This window comes from Coffea eugenioides, unplaced genomic scaffold (assembly GCF_003713205.1).
Source record: "Coffea eugenioides isolate CCC68of unplaced genomic scaffold, Ceug_1.0 ScVebR1_2103;HRSCAF=3070, whole genome shotgun sequence".
NCBI classification, from domain to species: domain Eukaryota; kingdom Viridiplantae; phylum Streptophyta; class Magnoliopsida; order Gentianales; family Rubiaceae; genus Coffea; species Coffea eugenioides.
Window position 1 is genome coordinate 18,386 of NW_020862560.1, and position 11,714 is coordinate 30,099.

Genomic DNA, 11,714 nt, shown 5'->3' on the forward strand with positions numbered 1-11,714 from the left:
ATTTATTTTACCTTATTCGAACTCAAATTTGAATTCAACCAAATTGAATTCAATTGACTTTAGTCGAGCTCAATCAAGTTTAATCAAATTCAATTGAGTTTTGAAGCTTGATTTTTTTAGTAAATTTCATAATTTTATAATAAATAATTAAAAATGATATTATAAATACACTACTCGATAAGGTTTGATGAAAACTTGAGTTTTGATTATTGTTATTCAGACTCGATTCGATTACCTTATCAAATAGTTCAAAACTCGATTACCTTATCACATAATCTTTGACTAAATTATTTGCGAGGCCAAGTCGAATAACTTGATTAATTCGACTAGGACCGTTGACAAATAGCCAACGGGGGTTCTATAAGTTTGCATACTTTTTTGTCTTTGATTTCGAGAGACCTTTTTCATCAAAACCAGAAATTTGAACCCTCTATTCATTCCTGCAGTCTTCAACTTTTTGCATTAAACGGATGAAAACAAAAAGAGTCATTTGACCCTCACTAAAATCTTGGAGCTTCACTTTTAGACTTGGAGATCCCATAGGTTTATGAGACCAGAGCTTTTTCTTTCTTCCTTTCATTTAAGAAAAAAAGAAAAGAAAAGAAAAAACCTTGGTCCTGACCGTTAATCTTACTCTTATTCTTGTTAATATTTTGGTCGGACCGACAACAAGAAGAATGTGCTCCTAAATTCGAAAATGAGTTGCTACTTTGATCCCGTCTATTTTCGAGTCCCAACCGGGTAATTACAGCCTCGCAACATCTGAAGAATTGACCATTAGCCACTAAGCCAGTCGTCGGTCCCATTAGTCCAGACTTCGCCAAATGGCAAGCATTGGTGATTATTATAAGGATCGAGAGACAGTAGTTTGTTTTTGCGACATCCTGTCTGTTGTTTTAGATATATGTAGACCTGGCAATTATACCCAAAATCCAACAACCCACCCAATCAACCCACTAATTTCAGAAATTGGGTTGGGTAAATTGGGTGTTGGGTTAATTTTGGGTTGGGTAATAAAAATCCATACATATTTTGGGCGGGTTTGGGTAATTAAGTTGGGTACCCATTACCTAACTTAAAAAACAAATAAACCTCCACCACCGCCAGCTTCGCACCTTTACTCTTTAGCAAATTAACAATCCTCTCCACGAAGAGTTCTTTCTTTCTTGCTAACAACGATTTCAATCAAAATAAACAAATTTTCAATTCCACTTTGGGTTCATTTTTGCTACCCTTTTGCAATTCTATCATCTCAAATCCAAGCAGAAGTCACAAAATCTCAGATTAAAGCTGTCGAACCTTAATCCCATTTGCTCCTGTGGTGTCCTTGGCTATTGTTCCTACAGGTATAAAGCCTTTATTTGTTTCTCCATAAATTGACCAGTTTCAAAATTTCCTTAAGGATTATATCATGTGTTAGCCGGCTGCAAGAATGAATCGATTATGTCCGTAGTAGTATACTGGTTCAAGTTTGCAGCTCTATTATTTAGGCAGCTTCAGTTCTCAGTTCAACAGATTTTTTCTTTTTCGTTCATTGCTTTAATTTGGAAGCTACAACTTGTATGGATAATTCTAAATATGTGCCATATGAACATGGTTGTTCGAATATTTTCGTGATTAGGTATTCTTCTTGTTGCTTTTAAAATTTTTTTGTATGTAAAAATATATTTAAGAGAATTTATGTATCAAAATCTATTAATTAATATATTGGGTCATATTTGGGTCATGGGTTTGAGATGACCCAATGTGACCCAACCCAAAAGTAACCCAATTTAAAGTTGGGCGGGTTAGGTATAACCCATTTAAATAAAAACCCAATATCAACCCGCCCAAAACCTCCCAACCCGCCCAATTGCCAGGTCTAGATATATGCTATTATAAAAGATATGGGCATCTATTCTAAATGCTTCAGTTCCATAAACTCCCACTTGTCAAATGGTTTAGTGATCCAACAATTATTTTTGATTTTTTTAGTCAATTCGTAGTACGACAATTAATTATACAATTCGATGGAGCATAAAAAACCTTGAATTAATTAAAAACCACAAGGGATAAATTGTAATATAACTTCTTTTTTTTATCGCCGTGGCTTTTCAAATTGCATAAATTTATTTTTACATAGAATCACAAGGATGTTAAATTGATATTATTACACTATTAAGAGATTGAATTGGGAAACACAAAACTACTGGGGGAAAATAGTAATTTTACCCGTTTTCTGGCCGTGGCTTTCTCAAATTGCACAAATTAATTTCTGGCTATAAAAGAAGTTACACAATTTCATGCATACCACTGGCATTTGGCACTAGATCAATACATCACAGAAGCGGCAGCACATGAAAACTGAAGATGGGTAGCAAGATGAGAACATGGGATTGAGGCATAGCAGTGGTAAAGCAACCTTGATGGCCAAAAAGAATGCGCTGTTACTCCAGCCCTTTTGCATGGTTTGGGAATGTTGAAGGGACGAATTTGGCTATCAAACATACTTGCAAAAGCCAATACCATGATGGCCATTGAAGCACTAACAATAATAGCAGTTGCGTTTTGGCTTGCAGGGATTAAACAGCAATTTCAGTCGTTGATGTTAGGCAGAATCCAAGAACTAAAACTGACCAGACCATCCGCTTGAGGCCGGTAATTGGTGCTTCATTCTGCTTAGCAGCTGAGCCCAACAAGGCACCCAATGAGATTACTGCTTCAAATGTATTTCATAATTGCCAACAACTTAGAACATCCCTCCCTTGGTATATTTTGGCAATGAGATTACTTAATCCAGGAGAAGAGGAGATTGGTTTTGTTTCAATATCAAATATCTGTTGTCGGAAAGGGATCAACAAATTCAATCACAGTTAAAGATACACATTTCATCGCATCGGGCTTGGTTGTGTAAACCAATTCTCTTAACTTCAAAACAGAGGTTTACTTATTTTTAACCAAGTAGCAAGTCGATGAGCGAGAAAGAAATGCAAGTCAAGAAAGTTCAAAGTCCCCCACAAGAATGAAGAATAGGCCTGAATTTGTGTCTATCACATGAATTCTGATTAGGTCGAATTTCCACAACCCAGCACCATCCCACAAAAAAAAGAAAAGAAAAGCTTAGAGATAGTGGTTTACCGACAAAAAAAAAAAAAAAGAGAGATTAAAAACACAAATAGAAGAGGTTGAATCACTGAGGTAAACTCGCACGTACTCGACTTTAACATATCATATCATTAATTTCCACCATTAGTTAACCTCCTGGCCAGATTCATCTTTATCGTCAAAGGCAAAGGCCGTGTTTTTGGATTGTCATTTTTCATCCAAATATTTTTATTATTTTTGTTAACATATTTTTTAATCACTTTTTTATTATATATAGTGTATTTCTATAGTACAAATTTTTACAAAAAAAAAACTCCACAAATTAGGATCTAAACGGGCTCAAAATTGAGATCACGTTGCCTGAACACGAGAATATTTAGGAGTAGAGAGAGGGAAGAGAAAATCAAGAGTCATATATATATATTATATATAATACTATACTGTTTTTAAGGGAGGAGTCATAGATAATTTGTAAGAGGCTAGTCAAGTTTTACCATTATCTTCAACTTGCATATTACATACAACATGATTAAAGATGGACAATAGTAATTCCTCTTAATTTTAACCCTCTATGTATATTAATAAATCGATGTGGCTTTTTATGAACATGCATCATTCATACGCACCCTCATGATTCAAATTATCAAACAAAAAGGTTGGTTAATAAAAATATGCAATCGAATTGGGTATTTGTTATCTCTGTTACGTATTAGTCTTGATTATCTTCTGTCATTAATCCAGATTCATAAAAATGAATTATAAAATTCTTTTATTTAAAAAAATACATTCATCTATAGTAGTAGAGCATTTTTTTTTCATCTTTTAATTGTTTTCACCTCATTTATTAAAAAACTAAAGACATTCATCTATAGGGAGGTCTACGTGCCAAAATAGCTTGCCAAAAGCATCTGCGATAGTTTTAACGGGAGACTTATTAATAAATGGAGTGTGCCTAAACATTTTCCCTAAGTAGTAGATTGCTAAGCCAGGCTCTTAAAACCAGTTTGGTTCCTCCCACGAAAAAGTGCGCCAAACCGACACTAAAATGTTTCCAGTTGCCAAATTCCACTAGCACTAGCGTTGAATAGTCTGAAAAGTTCGATGGTGTATCGATTCTAGACTCTGTTTCTTCCTTCCTTGGTAGGGAGGGCCAACCGGCCAAGTATCTATACTTCTATAGTCCGAGTACAGATAGGGATGCTGGCCTTTGCTGATAGACTACACCCCTACAGCCTGTACCAATCCCTCATCAATGATCCCACCTGTTGCTCTGTTAGTTATCGGGAATAAGAAGTCCTTTCCTCCGTTACAATATCGAATAGCAGCCTGCTCCATTTTCCACTCCTCTCTCCTTTTGATTCCGTATAAATAGGATTCCCTATGGTTGATAATTCTTCCTCGCTCTTCATTTCCCTCATTCCGCGTCCCGCGGCTTAACTAGAAACAAAAAAAAGATCTTTCGTCTCTTTCATACTCGCCCAGATCTCTTCCTCTTTCTAGTCATCTCTTACCAACCCAATCAAAGGTCGGTTTCATACTAGTACTATGATCTTGATCGTGATTTTTTTTTTGGGCTTCTTATTCACTTTACCGATATGTTTATTGGATGTTATGCAAATTTGTTCCTCAAAAATTTTGACTTTCATTTCATGCAATCTGATTTATAAGGCATTCCTTTTCTTCAATAATGCAGGTATTTCCCCCCCTTTCTTCATCCGAGTGACCATCTAATTGTCACGTAAAGGGTTGATAAGGTTTTTCCTTAATCCTCCTTTCCTATCTAATCTTTGCTCTTATTAAGTTCTTGATTTTGATATTACTTGGTGGTTGATTATATTCTGGGTTGTTTGCAGCATTGGTATTCATTTGTGTTATCTTACTGAATTTGTACTTTTCATGGTAAAACAGGGTAAATTGGTAAACTCTTGGAGCTTTTTGGCTGGTAATTGAGGCGATTAATAGATTAATTGTTGTTAAATTTTGGGTTTTCGGGAAAAGATCTATCTTTTCGTGTTTTGTGCACAATTTGTTCTTTACATGTTAGATTAATGTCAACCATAGATTGGTGAAATTTTTGGCATGGCGATTAAGGTTATAAGGCTATTTCAAAATTGTCAATTTTTTGGGTCGTTGCCTAAATTTGCAACTCTTCATGGCCTCCTCTGTTAGTATAACTGAAACAATGTGGTTAGGAGATGATAGAATTGAAGGTGGGTATGGTCTAATATGTTAATTGTATTAAGATTTTATGCTCCTCCTTCAAAGCACGGATGCGTGTTGATACCACCATTATCTGAGTAGCGATATTGCTGCTAATTAAGGTAAACCTATAATCTGTTGATTGAGTTGAATAATTCTATATAGTTTCCATCTAGAAGTAGTTGTTCTTGGGCTGCCTTTGGAACGAAAGTGCATGCTGTGGACCATATATTCATGGTTGACTGGTTGGATAATTTTTGTGAACTTCCTACCATTATTTCCCTTACTTAGAAAGGAATGGTAAAAAATTCCTTGTGTACTGTAAATTTGGGTGATGAAGTTGAGCTGGTCATGTTATTCAATGAAATGCAATGAATGGCAAATTGATTTTACGAGTATGTAGATTTACATGTTGTATTTTAACATGATCTTTTTCTTTTTGCTTCTAAATTGTGATTGATCAACAATCTGGATCCTGATCTGGCTTTTGCCTTTTATCTTTCCTTTTCACACACATTTAATGGAATTGGTTTACAAGACAGGGCTTCTTTGAAGCTTCTTTTCCTATAACATCAGCAAGAACCGTTAACCCTATTTAAACAATATACTCAATATTATCTTTGTGAGTTACTTTAGAGTGACTAATATCAACTTTGCATGTGAAACATAATTTTACTTTTGGATAATTTTGTGATATGGCTCTCTTCAGTTTAAAACTTTTTTCCACTCTGGCATAAATTTTTCTATTTCCTTCTTCTTCTTTTTTTTTTTGTTTTTGTTTGGAAGGGGGGGAAGATGCTGGAAATAATTTCTTTATCAACCTTTTGCCCTTTTTTTTGCCCTTTTCAAAGGTTTGGCTATATTATGTCTTTTAATGAAGGTATTCTTTCTGAAAGAACTAACATTAGTGTGTGGTGTGTGTGTGTGTGTGTGTGGTGTGGTGTTTGTATAATATTCATACATAACACACATATAATGCACTTATTTTTGCCACAAGATGAAAGTCATCTTTTTTGGTGAACTTAAAAGTTTTGGGCGGACCTACACTTGTGCCTTGGCACAGTTAGGCTGTCTACATTTTTTAGTCATGGTAACTAGATTAGTCCTACAGTCTACTTTTTGATTGTCTGAGCTGTCGTCGGAATATTTAAAGTTTTAACCCATGGTCTACTTTGTCCAGTTCAATTTCTGTGGTACTAACGTGCTTTGTTATCTTTGACTGGGAATCCTTTCCTAGCTCTTTCTAATTCATCGAACATATTGTTTTGTTTTCGGTATTTGGAGAATCAAAGAAGATGGTCAAAATTTGCTGCATTGGAGCCGGTTATGTCGGAGGGCCCACAATGGCTGTGATTGCTCTCAAGTGCCCGTCAATTGAAGTTGCTGTGGTTGACATCTCTCAACCAAGAATCAGTGCTTGGAATAGTGACCATCTCCCAATTTATGAACCAGGTCTCGATGATGTCGTGAAGCAGTGCAGAGGGAAAAACCTCTTCTTTAGTAATGACGTGGAGAAACATGTTGCTGAGGCTGATATTGTCTTTGTCTCAGTTAACACCCCAACCAAGAGTCAAGGTCTTGGAGCTGGAAAAGCTGCCGATCTCACCTACTGGGAAAGTGCTGCTCGTATGATTGCTGATGTGTCAAAGTCAGCAAAGATTGTGGTTGAGAAATCAACTGTTCCTGTCAAAACTGCTGAGGCCATAGAAAAGATTTTGACTCATAACAGTAAAGGCATCAACTTCCAGATCCTTTCCAACCCCGAATTTCTTGCCGAGGGAACTGCAATACAAGACCTTTTTAATCCTGACCGAGTCCTCATTGGAGGTCGAGAGACCCCAGAAGGGCTTAAGGCTGTTCAAACACTGAAAGAAGTTTATGCACATTGGGTCCCTGAAGAACGGATTATTTGTTCAAATCTGTGGTCTGCAGAGCTGTCCAAGCTTGCAGCTAATGCTTTCCTGGCACAGAGAATTTCTTCAGTTAATGCCATGTCAGCTCTGTGTGAGGCGACTGGTGCAGACGTCAGCCAAGTATCACATGCTGTTGGAAAGGATACAAGAATTGGTCCCAAGTTTCTCAATGCCAGTGTGGGATTTGGTGGTTCTTGCTTCCAGAAAGATATTTTGAACCTGGTGTATATTTGTGAGTGCAATGGTCTTCCTGAGGTGGCCAATTACTGGAAGCACGTAATTAAGATCAATGACTATCAGAAGGCCCGATTTGTCAACAGGATAGTTTCGTCAATGTTCAATACTGTTTCAGGAAAGAAGATTGGAATCTTAGGTTTTGCTTTTAAAAAAGATACAGGAGATACTCGGGAGACGCCTGCAATTGATGTCTGTAGAGGCCTATTGGTGGACAAGGCTCAACTGAGCATTTATGATCCTCAAGTATCTCAAGATCAGATCCAGAAGGATCTTACCATGGTGAAGTTTGATTGGGAGCATCCTGTCCTGCTTAAACCTGCCAGTCCTACTGCTCTCAAACAAGTTTCCTTTGCTTGGGATGCATATGAAGCATCCAAAGATGCTCATGGAATTTGCTTTCTAACTGAGTGGGATGAGTTCAAAACACTTGATTTCCAGAAGATATACGATAACATGCAGAAACCTGCCTTTGTATTTGATGGTCGGAATGTTGTAAATCCAGATAAGTTGCGACAAATTGGATTCATTGTTTACTCCATTGGCAAGCCATTGGACCAATGGCTAAAAGATATGCCTGCTGTACTGTAAAAGGTATCTCTTTTGGAGTATCCTTTTATTGGTGTTACTTCCTGCAGCGATTTACGAGGATATGATGGCATAGTAGTATGTTGGTAGCGGTAGTGTGTTTAGTCTTTTTTATATATAAAATAAAAAATAGAGGCCTGAAGCTTCTTTTCTGTTGCTCCTTTTTGGCGAATAACTATTTAGACTTCATAGGGTGCCTTTCTTGTAATGAGATCTTTTAACATTTGCCGAGATTGGAAATTTAGAAGTTTCTCTTCTTCTCATTAGCTACCAAGCATGAATCAAACGCTACCCAGGTTAATGACATTTTTCTAGTAGAGTTATGGTGTTTGTTGATGAAGAATTTGTTTTATGTTTGGTTTATCAGAAGGTTGCAGCGAATGCAGCCACATTAATATGTCATACACAAATGAATCACTGAGTTCTGTATATTAGGACTCGTCTGTTCTTGCTTAGAGTAAATATTTTAGAGGGTTGTACGTGGTGTATAATTGCTTCCTGATTCCCGATATACATTGGAAAAGATAAAACATGGAATTCTACTCTAGCCAACTTCTGCAGTTTTGGCAGTCACAGCAGTCAGCAACTTACCGTGCAATGAGTTGCAGAAAATTCAGGTTGAATAATTATCATATACTTGTATTTCTTGAAGTTGAGGTGAAGATAAAAACTCTGAACTTCTGCAGAAGTAGAGTTAAAACTTCCCCAAGCTACATAATAGATACTTAATCCTGCCTGCGTAGGAAGGCTTTCGGCCTTTAAAGCTCCCTGGACCAACCATGATGGCTATCCGGCTTCTTCAGTTGCTGGTGTATATTAGGTGTAGGTTTGGACCGCATTAAAATTTTGGTTGGAGTGATTACACTACCCCTTCAGATATGTATGCATATCAAACCCAAACGAGCTAGTATATAACCAGAGAATGAATAATGTTGTCCTATTGGAATTGTGGAATTGGTTTAAAGAAATTTATAGATTGAAATTTTTTTTAAAATGACACTCAAACTATGAGGGCATTCATGTCTCACACAACATTCCGTAGATAGTTAATGACTATACAAATCCTTTTTAATCATGTGGCCACGGGGAAAACTAAATTCCTTTTGTCAGTAAACTATAGCCTATTATGACCTCTTAATGTATCTCCTAAACGCCTCCAAACAAGCTTGTAACTTTTGTCAGTAACTAAATATACATAGAAGTCAGAAAACTAATGCTAATCGTTTGCTTTAAGTGTGCTTGTATGAAAGAGGGATGTGAATGGTTACTTTACCGTCGCAACCATTCTTGAAGGTGGATGGCCAAAATTAGCCCATAGTTTAGCGGACCAGGAGCCTCACATATTGGTTTTGTCCTATTTAGATTAGTTTGTGTCATTCTTATTACATCCAGTGTAAACTCGTACAATTTTGATATAAAATGTCAACTTAGTTGTATAAGTTCACAAGTTTATATCCAAATTGTACGAGTTTATACCGTAAGTTATACGAATTACATCAATCGATTCGAATTGGACATAATTCAATTTGTGAGACCCTGATTAATTATCTTCTGAAAAAATATCAGAATGTGTTCTTCCATCCTCTTTTAAATATTGTAGACTGTTTTTATCACACGCTGATGAATTTCACTGGTACAATTGACTAGTATAGCTACTAATGCTTGTCTAAATTTCCTTAGTTCAATATGTTGTGGTTTTTATAGCAGAAAACTGCAATAAGATTCATGTGCTTTTATTTTTATTTTTTAATCTTTTAACGGACTTTTGAAACTACAATAAGATTCATTACCACTAGATGCTAAGATGTATCTTTTCTGGTCGATTTTCTACTCTTTTAGCTATTACTACTCTTGTAGTGGTAATTTTTTTACTTTGTGAAATTTACTAGGTTCTAACACGTGTTTAAAAGCAAAGTAATCATAGTACTTATTAAAGATTCCAAACACGTGTGCACAGGGTCAATCCCCAGTATGACCCACGTGCTAATTTCACGAACCCGGGTCTCACTATCCGGATCCTTCGTCATCTACAAAAGCACAAAAGCCGCCGTACCTCTTTTGCCCTCAGCTTTCGATCCCCCGTCGCGACCTCTCTCAGATCGATTCCAATTTTGTTAAAATTCTTGTTCTTAATCCTCAAATTAAATCTTCTCTTCGATCAAATCGTTTCATCCTCTATCGATTGACCTCTTCTTTTGTTCCCTTCATCAGAATTTTCACAAACCCTAATTTTACGATTTCAATTTTTCGATCTGCTTCATCGAACCCCTAATTCAGTCGTTCAATCGGGTTTTTGGCATCGATTTGTGATTTCTTTTGATTCCCCCATATTAAAAGACGCTAGGATTTAAAAATTTTTCCCCTCGGGTTAGGAGCTAGGGTTTCAGCTCATCTTTGGTTCTGAAACTTCGTTGGATCTGTAAATTTGTTTAGGGTTTCGGTAAGTTCTTGGTTGAATTATATTTTTGGCTTTATTTGATGCTAATTTCGTGGATTTTTTTGTTAGAATTGTGAAGCTAGGGTTAGGGTTTCGCGAAAATTCTGAGGGTAATATAATTGATGGAATTTTATTGGGAATAAATTGTGGTTTCTTTGACAATAAGTGTGCTTACGTGTTAGACTAAGCAAGCATGAATTGAAGGCTCATTTCAAATGGCTTTGCAAAAACTCCACCTCCTCCTCCCCCGGCCCCCACCCACCCCCGCCAAAAAAAATGGAGGAAAAGGAGGAAAATGAAACAAATAAGTCGATGTAACGTAAACTTTTCTTTTTGGGTAGTATATACGAAAACGGGGTAAGTTAAAAAAGCTAAGAGGTACGAAACTTTCTTTGTTTCTGTAGATTTATTTTGTTCTTTTTATGTCTAGTATTGCATGTTTTGTTCTGCATTCTGTACTTCATCATTTATTTAGGTGTTATGTGGTTGCACATCTTTTGATAGGTTTAGAATACAGGTGCCAAGTGGTATCAATTCTCAACTGGTGATTGGATGCTAAATTCGGGGATGTGAAGTAGTATGACTTGAAAAAGAAAGCCTGAATAAAGAAGCTATTGAAATTGAAATTGGAATAGCATTTATGGGACTATAATTGGGTTCGTCTGATGTCAGACTGTAGTAAAACTGTGGTTTTGCTTTTTAACTGAGAAACATGCTTGACGTGCCGTTAGTTGCTACTTAAGTAAGAAATGATTGGGAAGCTTCTTTATATATATATATATATATAGATCTGGCTAACCAATTCGTTTACCTACTCAATCTTGTAGCGGTAATACAGCTTATCAGCATAACTTAAACAGGTGGCTTAGATATGGTTGATATTTCTATTTGCAACTGGTGGGTAGTCTGATATATTTTAGATGTGTATCAAGATACAAAGATTGTGTGCATGTGAAATGAGATGCCTTTTGGGTATACTGTTGTCATTCAAGAGATTTTTGTATGGTGTCAATTATTTTTGAAAATGGCCATATAGAACAGAAACATCCGTATCCAATCCCATGATGATGTCAAACTAGTTGGGCAACTATCCAGCTGGTTAGTTATTTCCCATGATGTCTCAGAAACATCCATATCCAATCCCGTGATGACGTCCAACTAGTTGGGAAACTATCCAGCTGGATAGTTATGTCACATGATGTCATGTTCCTAGTGGTATTACAACATTTTTGCACCTGAAGAAGTCATTGTTGGAGAGG

The 11,714-nt window shown here is 36.4% G+C and overlaps 1 protein-coding gene across 1 annotated transcript; it reads left to right on the top strand.

The window, feature by feature from the left end:
• Positions 1-6,562: 6,562 nt before the first annotated feature.
• LOC113756230 (UDP-glucose 6-dehydrogenase 5-like) lies at positions 6,563-8,335 on the top strand. The gene has a single exon (XM_027299991.1). The coding sequence runs from the start codon at positions 6,579-6,581 to the stop codon at positions 8,019-8,021; it is 1,443 nt and encodes a 480-aa protein (XP_027155792.1). The 5' UTR covers positions 6,563-6,578; the 3' UTR covers positions 8,022-8,335.
• Positions 8,336-11,714: the final 3,379 nt, after the last annotated feature.

Coding starts and splice junctions, on each gene's coding strand:
- LOC113756230 (XM_027299991.1), top strand. CDS start 6,579: ATGGTCAAAATTTGCTGCATTGGAGCCGGTTATGTCGGAGGGCCCACA.